At 41.6% G+C, this 20,682-nt stretch overlaps 1 protein-coding gene across 2 annotated transcripts in view; it reads right to left on the bottom strand.

Annotated features, from left to right (window-relative positions):
* The window catches only part of LOC120945759 (dimethylaniline monooxygenase [N-oxide-forming] 2-like), a 63,112-nt gene that overhangs the window by 21,305 nt on the left and 21,125 nt on the right, over positions 1 to 20,682 (bottom strand). For both annotated transcript variants that reach the window (XM_040360138.1, XM_040360137.1), the window contains exons 5-6: positions 4,833 to 4,995; positions 2,274 to 2,416 (exon numbers count right to left, since the gene is read on the bottom strand). In XM_040360138.1, the coding sequence (XP_040216072.1) occupies positions 2,274 to 2,416; positions 4,833 to 4,995 (306 nt within the window). The remainder of the gene's footprint in view (positions 1 to 2,273; positions 2,417 to 4,832; positions 4,996 to 20,682) is intronic.

The following is a 20,682-nucleotide window of genomic DNA, read 5'->3' as shown; positions in this document are numbered from 1 at the left end:
GCTTTTTTCATTACAAAATTACTTTTCATTGTGAAAAACAAATGATTGATAAGACTTATTCACAGAGTACTGTCTGTACACTTCTGTGGCCAGAATGGCCTCCTAGCTTAAATGTTGGTATGCTGACTTGATCAGCATATGTAACAGACAATTCTACATAAAATGGAAGACATACAAAAGACAAATATGACTTCAACATGGCTAAACTACTTTCAACTCACATTATATATATATATATATATATATATATATATATATATATATATATATATCCCTTACAATTAAAGTATTTGAATAAATGGTACCCTAGACTATGATTCCAAGAGGAAAACAAATCAAGCAAAGAGATTTCTTTAATTTAGAAAAAAATAAAATGATTGTATTGCGCAAAAGTAATAGGGCCAGATTCACAAAAGAGATATGACGGCGTATCTCCTGATACGCCGTCGTAGCTCTGTGATCCGCCCGTCCTAACTATGCGACTGATTCATAGAATCAGTTACGCATAGATAGCCCTAAGATCCGACAGGTGTAATTGACTTACACCGTTGGATCTTAGGATGCAATTCTAGGCCGGCCGCTAGGTGGCGATTCCATTGCGGTCGGCGTAGAATATGCAAATGACTAGTTACGGCGATCCACGAAGATACGCGCGTTCGTCGCAATCTCTTACGTTGTCGCTAGTCGGTTTTTCCCGTCGCAAAGTTAGGCCTGCTTTATCATGGCTTATCTTTAGAACAGCCATGTTAAAGTATGGAAAAACAAAAGATTTTCTGGCGTGAATCCTAGAGGTGGGACTTCACCCAGAAAAAAGGGGGCTACTGTTAGTGGAGATGGACAACATACATAACCTGGAGTCAATGAAAAAATATAATTTATTTGACTTGTGTTGTTACATATAGTAAAAAAGCAGCAAGGTGCTAATGCTGGTATACCAAGGTTCTTGGTTATAGTATACAGACAGTAGGCACCAGTAAATAAATACTAGGTGCAGAAACAAAAACACAAAAAACGATTACAAACATAGAACAAATAAACAAAAACAGACGCCTTGAAACCACATGTGTTACTGTTCCCAATGGCTAATCCATGTGAATACAAATATTGCAAAAGATTGCTGGATAATGAGTGGGAACAAAATAACAGAAAAGTTATATTTAAAGTATGGCCGTCGTTCCCGCGTCGAATTTCATTTTTTTTTTTTGCGTAAGACGTCCGGGAATACGAAACGACGTAACGCACGTCGCCGTTCAAAAAAAACGTTGGGGCGCCGTTATTTTTGCGCAAAGCACGTCGGGAAATTTCCTAACGGAGCATGCGCAGAACGTTCGGCGCGGGAACGCGCCTAATTTAAATGGTGCCCGTCCCATTTGAATTAGGCGGGCTTGCGCCGAGCGGATTTACGTTACACCGCCGCAAGTTTACAGGTAAGATCTTTGTGAATCAGGCACTTACGCTGTAAACCTGCGGCGGTGTAACGTAAATGGGATACGTTACGCCGCCGCGTAACGTATTCTACCTGAATCTGGCCCCTAGTGCCTAATGTCTTTTTATGGAATTTTTTAACCAGTAATGGCGCCAATCAGCGAATTATAGTGGGACTGTGACATTGTGGTGGACAAATCGGACACTAAGTGACAATTTTTTGGGGACCAGTGACACCAATACAGTGATCAGTGCTAAAAAATATGCACTGTCACTGTACTAATGACACTGACAGGGAAGGGGTTAACATCAGGGGCAATCAAAGGATTAAATGTGTCCCTAGGGAGTGCTTTCTAACTGTGGGGGGCTTTAACTGTGGGAAGACAGAGATCTGTGTTCCTGCTTAGCAAAAACACAGGATCTCTGTCTCCCTACTAGCAGAACAGCGACCTGCCTTGTGTACATAGGCAGACCGTCGATCGACTGGTCCTGGTGGAAATCAATCAGGACCCACTGATTGGTTCCCGCTGTGTCCAATCACAGCGGGAACTGTACACCGGCGGCGCCCGGCGCAAACCTGGAAGAGGCAATCACATACAGGTACGTGGTTTCGCCTGTAGGAGCTCCTACCTCGCAGTATATGTATGTGGGGCATTTGGCAAGCGGTTAAAAGATAAGTACACATGATTTACTATGAAGTTGGTATTGTTATAAAGTTGTAGTTAAAATGCTTTGTTATCCCATAATTGAATAGCGTACAGCACATCATCAATATGAATAAAGTTAATTCATAATTGCTTTGCTATGGTTAATTGAAATCAACAAAATAAAATGTAATTGATGTATACCTGTGAGGCAAGCGTGCATAGTTCAGTTGAGATGTCGACTCCAGTGTTACCCATTCCAACAATTAACACTCTTTTACCATCAAATCCAACTGGCCTTTTGTAATCTCTGGAATGTAAGACTTTTCCCTTGAAATTTTGAATACCTTACGGAAAAGCAGGAAATAATTCCAGAATAGAGGCTGAGGTTACTAATATAAACACCAAACAGATTATTTATCCTAAACTGTACTTCTCTCTCTAGGTTTCTTACATGCCTAAAATGTTGACATGTGCAATTAGTTTAATTCTGAATTCGTTATTTAACTAATTTTGACAAATTAGTTCATTCCGAAATTTCTGATTTTCAATTTTTTTTCATTTCCGAACTTTTCGGTGCAAATTTTTGAATTTACGAAGTTTACGAATCACCAAATTTCTGAAATTGTAAAATGTAAGATTTTGGAAATTCGGAAACTGGAAAATTAGAAATTAGACAATTCAGAATTCGAAAAAAGATGGTGGAAAGCTTACTGAGGAGAAACAGGAAGTGAACAATTCAAACAAAGAAAAAAAACATTTTGAAGGGAAATGGAATGAAAAGGTAAGTGAACCAACAATGCACTAGCTTAAAAGGAACCAATTTAGAAAATAAAAGATGAACCTTTACAACCCCTTTAAGGCAGAAGGTTTTTATCTTCATGCATTCTATGCATGAAGATAAAAATCAGGGAATAATTGGCCAAAATGTACTAGAGGAAAATAATAATAATATAATAATAGGCAGGTGTTATGCAACAAGAATTAGGAGGCCACAGATTATACAACAATATAGAATTAGCCAGCAGCAGAACCATTTAAAATAGGGTAAGTCCAGGGGCAGCCCATCCATTAGGGGTGCTGAGGGGGGCTGCTGCACACAGAAGGCTTTTTATCTTCATGCATAGAATGCATGAAGATAAAAACCTTCTGCCTTAACGCCTTTAATTAGTATCAGTTAAAAAGATAAAATTGTAGTTAATATTCACTTTTAGTTTTTTTTTTTCGGAAATTCGTAAATTTGGAAATTTGGGAATTCGGAAATTGGAAAATTCAGGAATTTGGAAATTCAAACATTTTCTAATTCTGAATTTTTTAATTTTTTAATTTTCGAATTCAGAATTTTTTAATTTCCGATTTTCGAATTCTGAATTTTCAAATTTCTAATTTTCCAATTTCCGAATTTCGAATTTCCGTAATCTCGACTTTAAAAATTTCTGAAATGCCTAGGAGGAGGGGAGGAGATGCACATCAGAAGCGAGGAGGAGAAGCGCCGCGCGGTCCTTGCCAATGCCTGGCTGCCCGGTCCCTGCTGCCACTGCATGGATGGCCGGTCCCCGACCGCCTAGATGGGGTAAGTGCCGGCGGACAGCGGGTCGGTCACTAGTGTACGTGTGTTTATCTTGTCCGGTAAGCCTGCCAACCTTACTTTCCTTTCTGTTTGCACTTCATGACCAAGTATTTTTCAAGGTTCATCACTTCATTGATTCATCATTTATGGACTTTTTTTCACACAAATATAATTTATACTGTCTATTCAAGATGAACCAATATGATATATTTGATTTATTTTATTTAGATCATTTCACTTTAATGCTTTTATTGTTTGCAATATAATGTTCACATTAACTTATCCTTGAGCACTACACTATTTGTTCTTTTATCTTGTTTGCACTTTGTGTCTAGTGAAGTGTTGGCAGCTCACCCGGTTTTCTCTCTGTGCAATTCCCTCTTAGGCTCCATGTACATGGGACGCTTTTACAACTGCTCCTAAATTATTGAATTTGACAGACAGTAACCCACGTTTAAAACATCAGTTTTGCAGCATTTACATGCCGCATTTAGCCGCGTTTGCGTTTAGAAGCGTTTCAATAAAAAAAAAAAAAAAAAAAAGTTTTTTTCTTTTAAATGGGCAAAGATGAAAAACGCCTATAAACGAAACGCTGCTAAACGCAGGTTACCGTGTTTAGCCGCGTTTAGTCGCGCTTGGTGTGTGAAACTTGGAAATCTGCTTCTGAACCCATTTTTTTTGCTTTCGAAGAAACGCTGTTAAACGCAACTGCCTAAAAATGGCAATAAATGAGACTGTGTACATGGTCACATAGGATAACATTGAATGAGTTGAAAAAAGCGTCCTACTGCCTCTAAACGTACATTTAGCAGTGTCCCGTGTACATGGGGCCTTATATACAATCAGATTTAAAGTACAGTTTCCAAGCTGACACAATTCTCACCCTAAGTAGTTTATCAGCTTTCACCATCCTTTCCCTGCAGCAGCTTAAAACACACTTACACTGTGACTGCCATGTGCCCCCCGACTCCATCCTTTTATAAGCCATACAGTGAATTATGATTTGAAAAACATTTCTCCTTGGCCAATTTATACATTAATTTGCCAGAACCACAAATCTCAAGTCCACAGAATCGCCTTTAACCCCTGGTAGTGACAAATGAAAACCTTATCCCTAATTTGATGCTGCTCAGGATATGTACATTAAATTCATTACATTGACATGTAAAGATGTATGGTGTAATAAACATTACCTGGGAAATTGTCTAATGGTATCTGTGCATCTACATGTTGACCAGTGCAGACTAAAACTGCATCAAAGATAGCAGTCTTTTTTTCACCATCACTTTCTGTAGTAATATTCCACTGACCATTTACAGGAAAGTCAGGATGTTTCTCAACTCGGCACACCTTTGTCTACATACAAAACAGAAAAATATATGTCTTTCATATCCAGTAGATGTTAAACATGATTATTAGCTGGTTCAGATGAAGCACAGCAAGCAAGATTTATAATTAGCAAAAATGTAGAACTGAAAAAGTATGTGTTCAAATTAGGGTTGCACCGATAACACTTTTTTAAGACCGAGTACAAGTATCGATACTTTTTTCAAGTGCTCGTCAATACCGATTATGTCATGTGACAGAAGCACTGATGGGCACTGCTAGTTGGAACTGATGAGGTGTAGACTATGTCAGTAGTTTATTTTTTACAATTTACATATTTTTTGTTATTTTTACAATTCCATTTTTTCCCTTTTTTTTTATCAAGGGGGGGGGGGGGGTTGTCTGGTGAGATATCAGATATCTGACATCTCCCCCTTTGAGACAGGAAAGGTACAGAGGACACAGATTCCCCAGTCCCTTTCTCTGTAGCCTCAGCTTCACTAAAGATGAATGGACAGGAAACAAAGGCTCCATTCCATTCATAAATTGAAGCATTTACTCTGCTCAGTTATGAATGGACACAGTCAGTGATCACTGTGCATTCAGAAAAGGAGGAGCCGGTAAATTACATATTTACTGGCTCCTTCCCCCACTCTCCATCCTGACAGATCTGGGGCAGGGGACACCAGAGGAGGACATGAAGGGGGAACGGGGAAGCAGTGGAGGTGCACACAGAGGGGGAGCGGAGGAGCAGAGGAGGACATGGACAGGGAGTGGAGAAGGAGCAGTGGAGGACATGGAGGGGGAGCAGAGAAGGGCACAGAGGGGGAGCGGAGGAGGACATGGCGGGGGACCTTAGGAGCACGGAGAAGGAAATGGAAGAGGACACAGGGGACAGTCAGGGATGATCAGTGCGACGGTGGGGGCCGTTACAAGCACTGCTCTCCCTGTATAGATTTCAATAAAGCAGCTGAAAGCCGCAGGAGAGAGAGGAGGAGAAGCAGCTGTCAGCTGCTTTACTGAAATCTATACAGGAAGATCGGTTCTTGTAACGGCCCCCACCCCTGCACCGATCACCCCTGACTGCCCAGGTATCAGATTAGGCATCCAAGCATTTGCACTTGTGCAAATTCTCAGTATCGGCACCCATACTAATACTAGTATCGTTATCGGTGCAACCCTAGTTCAAATCCAAATACAGTAAAACCTTGGATTGCGAGCTTAATTCGTTCAAGAAGCATGCTTGTAATCCAAAGCACTTGTATATCAAAGCAAAATTTCCCCATAAGAAATAATAGAAACTCAAATGATTTGTTCCACAAATAATTAATCAATAAGTACCGTATATACTCGAGTATAAGCCAAGTTTTTCAGTACATTTTTTTGTGCTGAAAATGCCCCCCTCGGCTTATACTCGAGTCACCTTTTTGCGCCTAATCTCCCGGACTTTGCTGACCCGGTACCAGCCGGCCGGCCCACTCTTCCTCTACAAGTGTGCAAAGTTTGTTGTCTGGGAAACCTACGACTGGGGAGCACTGATTTTTCAAAGTCGGGCTCCCCTTCCGTAGACTCCCATGTTAAACGTCAGTCTAGTCATGGGCACAGTGAGGCATGAACACAATGAGGCATGAACATGGACACAGTGAGGCATGGGCACAGTGAGGCATAGACACAATGAGGCATGAACATGAACACAGTGAGGCATGGACACAGTGAGGCATGGACACAGTGAGGCATGGACACAGTGAGGCATGGACATGGACACAGTGAGGCAAAGTGAGGCACAGTGAGGCATGCAGATGGACACCCTAGGCTTATACTTAAGTCAATAGGTTTTCACAGTTTTTTGTGGTAAAATTAGGTGCCTTGGCTTATATTCGGGTCGGCTTATACTTGAGTATATACTGTACTTCAGTTTATAGTCCATATATAAAGATTATAGCAATGTGATAGGTTGTGTAACCATAAAATGTTCATCCACAAATGGAAGCCTCCACAAGGGGATTAGAAGCAAAATCCAGAAGGAGCTACAGAGTATAAAAGAGAAGAGAGACATCTCTAAGTGTAGCAATATGGTTACATTTAATGAAGGTACAACATTTAGCAACTCACATGGTTGATGATTAAAAGAGGCACATCTAAGTATGCAGGCACCTGGGGTAAAGCTGTCCACATGGACCTTCCTCCACACCGCCGGGTCTCACCGCTGTCAGTCTGCAATCATGACCGGGAAGACTACCCTGCAGTAGAGCAATCTGAAAGCAAGGTTTAAAGCGCAGTGTGGAAACGATGACGTTGATGAGGATGATCTATGTGGTCAGCTTTACCCTGGATGCCTGCATACTTAGATGTGCCCCCCGATGAAGACTGTCTTAAATCTGGGAAACCTGTTGAGCTGAAAAAAATACCTGTCACAATCACTAGAGGAGTGTATAAGTGTTGTAATTGAGGGGATTTCATCCCCATGGATTGTGTTTATGTGCTCCAGTAAAGTGGGTGTCACTGCTTTTTAGATTTTGTACAAATAAAGTCAATTTTTTTTTCATGAAAATAGAATTTTAGTTCTTGTGGTACCTCAAAAGTCTTGATTCATATACATTTTGTCTATAGTAAAATCATTATTAATAGGGATGTGATGCGCTTGAAGGAGCCCTTTCAATAAATATTTAGGTCTCTCTGGCATATGAATTGGATCCCTTATGGACCTTTGGTAAGTTGAACAGTACCAGGGCAATCGAATGTAGAACATATGCATACTCTTTTAGCTCTTTAGATCTTTTGATTTTTAGCTCTTTTGATCTTTTTGTGTATGTACTGAAAACCAGATTTCCTGACAATTGTTTAAAGGTGTCAGCAAATTGTTTCAATAAATTTTTCACATTGTTCAGAATCTAATATCACAGCCGAACCACACTTATCAGCTAGTTTAATCGTGATATCCACTCATTTGGCTTGACTCCACAATGGATGCAAGACAGACAAGGAGAACATCTTTGTTTACTAGGACTATACAAAATTAAAGGTGACTCTTTCTTTTTGTAAACATCACTATTCTGTCTAATTATTTTCTATTTAAAATGTATTTTAAAAAAAAGCTATTTTTTTTTTTAAAGAACCTTGGTACATTTGTAGATAACTTTGAAATGCTTTGTACTAAAATCATCATATTAGTGTCATTTTAAACAAGACTGATTTTATACTTTGTATCTAAAGTAACAGTGCTCGTTTAAAACCAGCACTGGTCGGAATATAAAAAAAAAATGTGCGTTTTAGCTTTGTGAACTTTTTTTGTATATGGCTTGCATAAAAGGTTCAATAATTCTTAAAAGACACTATTACCCACTTTAATGCCGCGTACACACGATCATTTTTCGGCATGAAAGAAAACGTTGTTTTTCATCATGTCCAAAAAACAAAGTTTTTCCAACTTCATCATTAAAAACGATGTTGCCCACACACCATTGTTTTATGATGAACAAAGCGCAGTGACGTACAACACGTACAACGGCACTCTAAATGGGAAGTTCTATTCGCCTTTGGGCTGCTTTAGCTGATTCCATGTTAGTAAAAGACGATTCGTGCTTTTTTGTCTGTTACAGCGTGATGAATGCGCTTACTCCATTATGAACGGTAGTTTTACCAGAACGAGCGCTCCCGTCTCATAACTTGCTTCTGAGCATGCGCGGGTTTAAAACATAGTTTTAGCCCACACACGATCATTTTTTACAACCCGAAAAACGTCATTTTTTAAAACGACGTTAAAAAATGCAGCATGTTCAAATTTTTTTTGTCGTTTTTCAGAAACTGAAAAACGATGTGCAGCCCACACACGATCATTTTAACCACTTGACACTCGCCCGCTGTCAAATGACGGCGGGCGAAATGCTCTATTGTTCTGACAGGACGTCATATGACGTCCTGTCATTTAAAGCCTCTAGGGTGCGCGCGCGCACCCGTCGCATCACTGGGAACACAGTGCGCATGCCCGGCAGCCGCGATGGCCGCCGGGCACCCGCGATTGCCCAGTAACTGAGCAGGGACATGGAGCTCTGTGTGTCAGCAGGGACGTGGAACTCTGTCAGGGAGCGAGGACACAAATCTGTCACCTCCCCCAGTCACCCCCCTCCACACACAGTTAGAACACACCCAGGATACACATTTAACCCCTTCCCCGCCCCAAGTGGTTAACCCCTTCCCTGCCAGTCACATTTATAGAGTAATCAATGCATATTTATAGCACTGTTCACTGTATAAATGTGAATGGTTCCAAAAATGTGTCAAAAGTGTCCGATGTGTCCGCTATAATGTCGCAGTCCTGAAAAAAACCGCAGATCGCCGCCATTCCTAGTAAAAAAAAAATCGTGCCGAAAAATGATCGTGTGTACGCGGAATTAGACAAGGCCTTTTCTAGCACTTTTTGTTTATATTTAAAAAATCTGTATTTTTTTGCTAGAAAATTACTAAGAAGCCCCAACCATTATATATATATATACATACACATACATATATTTAAAGCAGAGATCCCAGAGAATAAAAAGGTGCATTTTGCAATTTTTTCAAACCCCAATTTTTTGTGTAAAAATATACTTTTTTGAATTTTAATGCACAAAAACACAATATAATGATACATTTTTGGTAAAATATAAAAAATAATGTTACATTGAGTAAAACGATACCAAATATGTCATGCTTTCAAATTGCCCACGCAATGGCGACAAATGGTGTCAATTTTACTATTCATAGGCTACAATTTAAAAGACTTTACAGGCTACCACTTTAGATGTACACAGATGATCTGGTGAATTACTGCCCACAATCTGACGTTCACGGTTATACATGAATATAGGTTGAAAATTCAGTCCTTGTGTATCTATGAAGATATATATAAATGAGTTCATCAAGTGTTGAATATAAGTTCATAGGGTGAAAGCATATATGATGACCAACACCACTACAATAAGTAAAAAAGGATGGAGGCTTACCAGATGGCAAGCAATAAAAACTTGCGGCTGCAAACCCCAGCCAGGGCCTTTTGATGATCCTCGCAGGGGGATAAGAGGAGATGGATGCTGAGACTTCCCAAAACGAATCCGCAGGATTGCAGCGTGTCACAAGAAAAACTCAATGGTGAAGTACGACAGGACCAGCACATATAAGAATTAAATGTGACTCAAGGGACCACCACCACCAAACACCCTATAGATGGGAGGCTTACCAGAGCATAGTGCAGTACAAGCATGCGGCTAAACCCCTAGCCAGGGCCTTTGGGATCCTGAGCAGTAGTGATATATCCTAAGATCCTCCGGTACACTCGAACGCCCGTCCACTCGGAACGAAAAACGTCTTGCGTCAGCACGCTACCTTCCCGACGCACGTTTCGTCATAAATTGACGTCATCTCGTGCCCCAGATGACGTCAATTTATGACGAAACGTGCGTCGGGAAGGTAGCGTGCTGACGCAAGACGTTTTTCGTTCCGAGTGGACGGGCGTTCGATTGAGCCGGCCGGCTTCTATCTGTTTTTATCTTCGTTCTGTAAGTGCAACTTTTTATTATTAAAGCAACCATGTCAACGTACTTCACCATGTGGGCAATATCATTCTTTTTATGTATCTACTGACCACACTGTACCGGAGGATCTTAGGATATATCACTACTGCTCAGGATCCCAAAGGCCCTGGCTAGGGGTTTAGCCGCATTCTTGTACTGCACTATGCTCTGGTAAGCCTCCCATCTATAGGGTGTTTGGTGGTGGTGGTCCCTTGAGTCACATTTAATTCTTATATGTGCTGTTCCTGTCGTACTTCACCTTTGAGTTTTTCTTGTGACACGCTGCAATCCTGCGGATTCGTTATGGGAAGTCTCAGCATCCATCTCCTCTTATCCCCCTGCGAGGATCATCAAAAGGCCCTGGCTGGGGTTTGCAGCCGCAAGTTTTTATTGCTTGCCATCTGGTAAGCCTCCATCCTTTTTTACTTATTGTAGTGGTGTTGGTCATCATATATGCTTTCACCCTATGAACTTATATTCAACACTTGATGAACTCATTTATATATATCTTCATAGATACACAAGGACTGAATTTTCAACCTATATTCATGTGTCCTATCTCCTTTTGAATTTTGGGGCTTTTTCAATTTTATATACCATTCTTCTTTGTATCAATTGATTGTTTAGCTTAATTTAATTTAATAGCGTAACTTCTCTTTCTCCCTACTTGTATTGTGTTTGTATGACACTGTGTTGTTGCAGCTTAGTTAGAAATTTTTCTAGTGTCTTAGCGCGGTATTTCTTTTTCTGTTCACGGTTATACCTCACATGTGTGGGACGATTGCTGTCTGTGCGCGTGTGTGACGCGTGCGCTCACCTTTGCGCAGGAGCACGGGGAAACTACTCACAGACCGCCCACCGTTGTTATACGTCGGTTCTTTGAAGTGGGGTAGCGTCGTTATGGCAGCAGCTAGCTGCGATAACCCCGGTATCCACTTCTTCAGCGGGCGGTCCACTTTAAGATAGTGCTCTTCAGGCAGTTCCTTTGACCTCATGGTTCTCATTTGCTCTGACATGCACTGTGAGCTGTAAGGTCTTATATAGACAGGTGTGTGGCTTTCCTAATCAAGTCCAATCAGTATAATCAAACACAGCTGGACTCAGATGAAGGTGTAGAACCATCTCAAGGATGATCAGAAGAAATGGACAGCACCTGAGTTAAATATGTGAGTGTCACAGCAAAGGGTCTGAATACTTAGAACCATGTGATATTTAATTTTTTCATTCTTAACCGCTTCCATACTGCGTCATAGGGAAATGACGGCGGCAGGAACCCCTCGCCGATCCGGGTGGACGTCATATGACGTCCTGTGTTCCCGGCGATCTAGGGCGTGCCCGCGGCAGCGCTCGTGACCCGGCGCGGGTGCCCGGCAGCCGCGATTGCCGCCGGGTGCCCATGATTGCCGGTAATCACGGCAGGAGTGTGGATCTGTGTGTGTAAACACACAGATCCACCTCCTGTCAGTGGTGAGGAGACCAATGTGTGTTCCCAGTACAGAGGAACACACATCGGTCTCCTCCCCTTGAGAGTCCCCTCCCCCCTACAGTTAGAACACACCTTAGGGAACATATTAACCCCTTCAACGCCCCCTAGTGGTTAACTCCTTCCCTGCCAGTTACATTTACACAGTAATCAATGCATATTTATAGCATTAATCGCTGTATAAATGTGAATGGTCCCAAAAACGTGTCAAAAGTGTCCGATGTGATATCATGTAAAAGCAAGCTTTTCATAAAAGCACAGAGAAAATACAGATTTGTATTTAAAACATATAACAATGTGCATTAAAAACATGCATAAATTTGCAACACATGATAATAAATTACCTCATATGCTCGCTTGGGAGAGGGAACTTCATGATGAATTGGACTTGAAAGATTGGTGTGGAAACTTTATTAGATCTATTAAAGGCTTTATGAGTGTGCCTCTTATAGAGGCAAATGTGAAAATATTTACCAGGTGGTATCTTGTTCCTCTAAAATTGGCATCTATTTATCCCTCCTCCTCACCTCTGTGCTTTAGAGGATGCCATGGGGTGGGCTCTATGATACACACATGGTGGGAATGTCCAAGGATACGTGGATACTGGAACAAGGTATTCCATATTATTAGACGGGTCACGGGTTGTAATTTACATCAGTCCCCGGCGATTGCTTTGATGAAAAGATTCATACCTCAGGTTCAAAAGGTTACCAGAAAACTGATATTATTAATCCTGACGGCTGCTAGAATTACTATAGCAGCTGCCTGGAAGAAACCATCGGTTTTCTATACTAAGTATGAAAAGAAAAGTCACATGGATAATGGAACAAGAAAAAAGAATTGGGTCCATGATGGATAAACTTACCCAGTTCAATGAAATATGGGAGCCTTGGTTGAAATTTATGGGAATCTCATATACCTTGCGGATTTAGTATTAGCTTTCGCTTTGGACTGATGTGCACTCTTGGCAGGTAGGCTCTTTGTCCTTCTTTTATCTCTTCTCCAACTCCTTTCTCTTTCTCTATCTTTCTTTCTTTCATTATGCTGTCTTTTTTTTCTCTATCATTATTTCTCTTTCTCTCTTATTATTTTGTTTATGTTGTTTCTTTTTTTTTATTATATGAATAAGGACCAAGTTTTGCATACATATATTGTTCTTTTCCTTTATTTTGACAAGAATAATATATATTCTTTATTATTCTTCCCATATGTTACATTTTATTTTAAAATGGTTTGATTGAACCTAATTATAATGCCGCGTACACACCATCGCTTTCTGCGATGGAAAAAAACGTCATTTTCAAAAACGTCAATTTAATTGACCGTGTGTGGGCAAAAACGTCGTTTTATGTCTTCTAAAAAACGACAGAAAAAAATTGAAGCATGCTTCAATTTTATGTGTCGTTTTTGGCCGACGTCGTTTTCTGTGTTCTAAACATTGACCGTGTGTACGTAAAAACGTCGATTTAAGCCCGCGCATGCTCAGAAGCAAGTTAGGAGACGGCAGCGCTCATTCATGTAAAACGACTGTTCAGAATGGAATCAGCACATTCGTTAAGGTGTTTTTCAGCTTATAGACAAGAAAATAAAGCGCTTCTTTAACCCCTGCTTTTAACTGCTACCCAGAAATGGACGTTTGTTGCGGCTGATCTTGTTGCATAGTTATGACAAGCTTTTAATTAGTTTCTTTCTTGTTTGATAATGTTTATGTTTGTGTTCTGTTATTTAGTTGTATCTTCCATCTTAAACATTTTAAATATATATATTGGTCCACCTTTTTTTTTTTTTTTGAATTTTTGTCACCAATTTGATTAGTAATCTCTATTTTGTTTTTATTTAGGAGTGTGTGAAGTGTCTGCAACAACCTAATTTTTTAGTTAACTCACCCACAAGCATGTTTTTTTACCTTGTTAATGTTTGCATTATTTCTTTTGTAATGGGTCTGCCCACTCAATACTGATCTCTCAAATCTACAATAAAGAAACATGTTGAAATTTGGCTGAAAAATTAATTTTTATTTTAGTCTTCATAAAAATTTCAAAAAAAAAAAGTGGCAACCCAAAAACACAACATAATAAAAACAAAGATGCCAAGGTAGGCAGCACTTTAGAGCATGCTTGTTTTTTTCTGAAAACAAGGGTCCCCGAAGCCACAAATACAGCCTGTGAGTCCACATTAAAATTCCATCAGGGGCACCGTATTATTTCTTTGCCCTTTTCTTCCCAGCAGCCTTCCCTGCAGTCTTCCCTGCAGCCTTCCCGGTAGCCCGAGTCCTTGGGGGCTGGGTTCCTGGAGGAGATGAGGTGGCAGGAGCCAGAGCAGCCTCATGAGGTGGAGGAGCAGGAGCAGGTGCAGGAGCAGGAGCAGGAGCAGGAGCAGGAGCAGGAGGAGCAGCAAGGACAGGAGGAGCAATCCGCACAATGTGGGTGTCGTCATCGAGCTGCCCCAGGGATGCCATGGTTATGGCTTGGAAGATGAGGAGTTCGCAGCGCACACGCTGGCTCTGCTCCAGATTGTACATCTTGGCTGCAATGAGCGCTGCGAACCCCTCAACTTCACTGGGTGGCTCTCGGATGGCTGCAGTAGCTTGGCGAAGCAGGCCCTGGGTCTCCTCCTCCATTTGTCGCATACTCCTGAGCCGTTTATTGGGATTGCGGAATGGAGGGATCCGGGAGATGGTATCCCGCCGGCGTGCCTCCTGGGTCCCACTGGGGCCTGCCACCTCCTGGCTCCCAGTGGGCTCTGCCACCTCCTGCCTTGCAGTTGGCCCTGGCTCCTCCTGGCTCCCTGTGGGCCCTGTCTCTTCCTGGCTCCCTGTGGGCCCTGGCTCTTCCTGGCTCCCTGTGGGCCCTGGCTCTTCCTGGCTTGGGTCTGCCTGTGTATCAAAAAAAGGAACATATGTTATTTGTGTTTGTCATTAATCACACACATTTTTAGAATCATGAGTGATGCAAATTGAATGTCAATATATATTACACACAGGGTCGCCATCCTTAATTATGTGGCCCCTTAAACACCTTCAGACATGGTCCCCCTGGAATTATGTGGGTTGTTGCATGCCTAATTTAGTAAATAAGTGGCCTTTTCCCCAAAAATTTATTTAATCAATTTAGTGTCAACTAGATAGTACTCAAAAAGGGTGTCTTCCATCTGGGACCCCTTGCAGGTGTATTGCGTTACTCCCCCCTACTGGCCTATCTGAAAATGCCACCCACTCCTTCATAAACATTATTAATTTGCCCATTTTGACCCCATCATGTTTTCCCACTACTGACTATTGATCCTATCCCTAAACTTACGAGATTCACATAGAATTTAGAACAATAGTAACATACATTTACCATTATTACTATACTTGTCATATACTAACTAAATTCAAACAAAAAACACATACCATTCTCCATGGCTCACAATTGGGGTCCTCCAGGAACTCTTCCTCTTCCTCCGAGCTTGTCTGCTCTTGTCTGCAGGGAACACTGGAGGATTGGCTGCTGGGAAGCTGGGAGCTACCTCTTGGGGGAAGGGTAGACATGGATGTCCTGGTCTCAATGTGGTCGTCCAGGAACTGCAGCTGACTATAGTACCACAGGGTTGGTTTGTATATGGAGTCAGCTGCAGCCCCAGACCTCATTGAGGCCAGGACTTGGACCCGTTGGGCCCTGTAGGTGCCCCTGATGGAATTGATTTTATTTTTCACAGTGGCTGTTGTGGCGTTGGGGACCCTTGTTTTCACAAAAACAAGCATGCTCTGTCTAGCTTTCTCCCTGGCATCTTTGTTTTTATTTATTGTGCTTTTGGTTTGCCACAGAACTGGATGTTCCTTCCATTTTTGGATGAATTCTGTCAGGAAGTCCGCATCCTTGAAGGCATCCATTCTTTCTGCACATGAAACAGAAGCCAAAACATAATGTAATTAAAGGCACTAGCTTACTTCCCCTAACTAGCCCACAAACTCATTCCCTATTCACTATAATAAAGTCGGAATAAAAAACGTACGTCTCGTCGTTAGGAAAGATCGGGATTTACGCCTTCTTCCACAGACTATGCACGCCGTTTACAAACACGTCCCATCCCTTTTACACTACGCACGCGTGACGCTCCGCACGACACCCCGCCCCTGACGTTCGGTATCGTCCTTTCCACGCCCCTTCTCTGTCGTTTGGTGAGTGAGAAAAGATGGACAACATGGAGGTGTATTCTAGCTCTAGCCAGGAGGCAGGCCAGGCCCAACCACGCCGCAGATTCCGCTGCAGAGCCTCCAACATGAGCTTTAATGAAATGGTGGAGATGGTCACCATATTGAGGAGGGAGGACTATGATGCCAAGCATGGCCCCTACATGCATCCCAATAAAGTAAAAGCCCAAATTATGGAGAAGGTCATCCGTAGGCTCCAGCGGAAGTTTGGGAAAACCAGGAGCAGAGAGCACCTGCGCAAAAGGTGGTCGGATTTAAAAAAAAGGGAACCCCACCAACTTTACAGAATTAATAGGGTGATTCGAAGAAGAAGTAAGTTTTTTCCATGTGTATTTAATTATTTTGGTGTGTTCTTTGTGCCATTTTTTTTTTTGGGCCAGGTTGACCATAAAATGAATATTATGAATGTGGACGCATGATGCAGTCGTCGTAGTCGTCGTTCATTCGGTGACTTTCAATAATCCAAGACCATATTAATGAGAAATGGCATCATGCCTAGTTTGCATGTGCAAAGGGGAGTTGAAGCACTGTATCTGAACAAAAATCGTAAATTTATGAATTGTGGGCGAATGAACGACGACTCCTATGACCAATTAGTCGACACAAATATGAAAGTTGTGACATTTTTGGGGCTTAAAAAAAAGGTGTATTCAATTCTGGAATAGATGGAAATGTGTTTCAGCTTATTTTAGAAGAAACGTAAATACCTTGAGATTCACAAAAAGGAGCGTTTGCTACTCCTTTTTTTATTGAACATGTGTACTCAGTAGCACAATTGTTTGTCACAATCACAACCTATGTTGGGTCACACACAGGGGTGAGCAGATCCAGGGGAGACTTGTTTAGCTTACATATCTAAACTGAAAAATTGGGTTAACTGATTTGACATTACTTTGTGAATGGATTAAATATTGGTCTATTTTATTGATAATTGTTTAAAAATCAACAATAGTGACCTTTTGTTTATCATTTCTTATTTTTTGGGTGTCATTTCATGCCGCTCGTAATGGTTGAACCTCATGTTTTCCCTTTCTTCAATCTTGTAGGGCACAATGAAGCAGAAAGGCAGGAGGCACAAGCCAATCAAGCCACACCCCCGAGGGATGTAGAGGAAGAGGAACCTGCCTCAACATCCGGTAAAGTAACATCTACCACATTTTCTGTGAATATAGATATAGGCATACAATCTTTTAACACATGTTTTGGTTCCACATTTCAGGAGGAAATCGGGCTGGTCAGGGACTGGACACGTATAGTGCCCAGCTCCTCATCGGCGAGGTTCTCACCTGCAGGGCCCAAGTCGAGGACATACGTCTGGCCTGCCGTGAAATACGCCACAAAGCAAAGACGCTGGAACGGCAGCTTAAAAATTTTATTAATGTTTTGGGGAGGGTTTAATTTTTGGTGTATTTTCTTTTTTCCTTGAATTTGAAAAAAAAAAAAAAAACTAAATTATATTTTGTACTAATCAAAAAAGACCAAAAAAACAAAAAATATATATTATATTTTGTACTAATCAAAAAAGACCAAAAAAAAAAAAAATTATATTATATTTTGTAATAATCAAAAAAGACCAAAAAAACAAAAAAAATATATTATATTTTGTACTAATCAAAAAAGACCAAAAAAAAAATACAAAAAGATTTGTTGTACTAATCGAAAATAAAAAAGTAACAAATAAATAACATTTTGGACTCCAAACAATTTGTGTGTAGTTATTGGTATCAATGCAGACTCATTCAATTACTCAGGCATATTTGTAGAGTTATTAAGATTTAACACTCATGGGAATTTATTACATCCCAAACACATGGCTGGATGAGAACCTAGGAAAAAGAAACATTACCCCCCAAAACTTACAAATAACTAAAATCAAACAAATAAACACTGTTTCATCAAACAAAAAGTAAATTTAATTATTTAATCAAGATCAGGCATTGCAATGGCCCCCCTCCCCATAAAATAGTCCACATAGGATTGACGCACTGCACGTGCGGTTTGGGGGGCCAAGCCTCTATGGCTAGCCTGATGTCCCGGCTCCGGAGCCACAAGATCAGCCTCATCAGGCAATACCGTCAGGTAAGTTTGAGAATTTCTTCTCAAAAAATTGTGCAAAATGCAACAAGATAGTATGATGTAATTCCACTTGTATTCCGCCAGGTTTATTGCTGTTAAAAACAATCTGAATCGGCTGGCCATGATTCCAAAGGCATTCTCTACCACACGTCTTGCTCTGGCCAGCCGATAATTAAAAACCCTCCTCTCATGGGTGAGGGTGCGTACGGGAAATGGCCTCATGAGGTGGGGACCCAAACCAAAAGCCTCATCTGCTACAAACACGAAGGGCAGACCCTCTTCGTTCTCCTCCGCAGGTGGCAATCCTAGGTCCTCCAACCGAAGCCGTTGTGCGAACTCCGTCTCCGCAAAGACACCGCCGTCCGACATCCGGCCATTTTTCCCAACATCCACGTACAAGAACTCGTAATTTGCAGAGACCACTGCCATCAAAACAACGCTGTGGAACCCCTTGTAATTGAAGAAATGGGATCCACTATGGGGTGGGGGCACAATGCGGATGTGCTTGCCATCAATGGCTCCTCCGCAGTTCGGAAAGTTCCAACGCTGGGAGAAGTCCGCTGCCACAGTCTGCCATTCCTGTGGCGTGGTGGGGAACTGGATAGAAAGAAAAAATAAAAAACATTAGAACAAAGATTTTGAACAGAATATAGCTAAAATTACAAGGGATCCCACCAACAATTCCACAAAAAAGGTTAGTATTAAAAAATAACATGTGAACAATTAAGCATATTAATCACCCCCCTCTGATGTTGAAAAAATATATTTAGGGGGAGTGGGGCTCAAGATGAGATGAGAAACAACCCCCCAAAAAATATCTAACTAAGAAAAATAATTATTAGTATGTAGTTCAAAAATCTAGGGGGGGGGGGGTTTGGACAATGGAGGCCACAAATAAACGGGGATATAGGGACACAAAATGCAGCACTACAATGGAGGCCACAAATAAACGGGGATATAGGGACACACAAAATGCAGCACTACAATGGAGGCCACAAATAAACGGGGATATAGGGACACACAAAATGCAGCACTACAATGGAGGCCACAAATAAACGGGGATATAGGGACTATGCTAGGTGGGTTTGGCCACAACATAGAATGATGGACAGGTTGGCTAAATTAAATAAACATGTAGGGCTTTACTAATTGTGTAGAACAGCATACATAGAGACAAAGTGAGCATTCTGAGCATATTAGAACATTTTTTTTTTTTTTTTTTTTTTGGGACATAGTTTGACCATTGAAAGAACACCACTTACCTTAACATAGTCCTCCTGAAGAACCTGAATGATGGCCGAACAGGTCTCAGGGATTATGAGGCCCAGAGCCTGGGGGGAGATGCCCGTCGAGAACTTCAAGTCCTGCAGACTTCTCCCTGTTGCAAGGTAGCGCAACGTAGCAACTAGCCTCTGCTCAGCAGTGATGGCTTCCCGCATAACGGTGTCCTGCCTGGTGATATATGGCGACACCAAAGCCAAAAGCTGCTGAAATACGGGGTCAGACATCCTAAGAAAATTCCTGAAATCATCAGGGTTATTTTCTCGGATCTCCCGCAGCAGAGGCATATGAGAGAACTGGTCCCTGCGTAGCAACCAGTTCTTGGTCCACAACCTCCTCCTCACCCTGTTCATGGACCGTCGCTGGGATGCAGCACACATCCTAACAACAAGCACAGCACGATCTCGGTGACGAGTTCGTCCCCGCAACATGGCTAGAAAACGGTCGTCAAATCAGATCAGACTAAAAATTACGCCCTGAAGTAAAGAATGGCCTTTGAAGAACGACCTGCTAAACAGCACCGTGCACACAAAACGTAATGCCTAAACAAATACGTCCTTAGTACAAGCACTGTATCACAGATCCGACAACAAATAGACAAACTGTACGACAGAAAACGAAATTTAAAGCACAGTCACTGAAAATCACGAATCGTATCTCACCAAACTTTTACTAACACGCAGCAACACGATATCAGCAAAAGAGGCCGTCTTCCGCATGGAAACGACCCTTTATAGTGACGTCGTGCGTGATTGACGGAACTGCGCTGTGCTAGAGCGTTGTGAAAAAGCGATGGTGTGTATGCTACGTCGTTGTTCAAATTGAAGTTTGAAAAATGACGTTTTTTTAAAGCACATAAAGCGTCGCATTTTTCCATCGCAGAAAGCGATGGTGTGTACGCGGCATAAGGTTTCTTAAACCCTCTTAGGTTGGTTATATAGAGGATGGTTTTGAAGTTGTCCTCTTGTTATCGGGTTATTCTTACTATCTATTAAAGGGGAGGGGGGATGATAGGGGTTATTCTGCCTCTTAGGGCACAGAGTGATCCCATTAGGGGTGTCAGGGGGGGTGGAGTTTACCCTAGGCATCTATCCTCCTTATAGATCTAAACAAACAATCCATTATATTTATTA

This window comes from Rana temporaria, chromosome 7, assembly GCF_905171775.1.
Source record: "Rana temporaria chromosome 7, aRanTem1.1, whole genome shotgun sequence".
In the NCBI taxonomy this organism is placed as follows: domain Eukaryota; kingdom Metazoa; phylum Chordata; class Amphibia; order Anura; family Ranidae; genus Rana; species Rana temporaria.
Note: the sequence above shows the minus strand (reverse complement) of the source record. Positions and strands in the feature narration are given on the sequence as shown.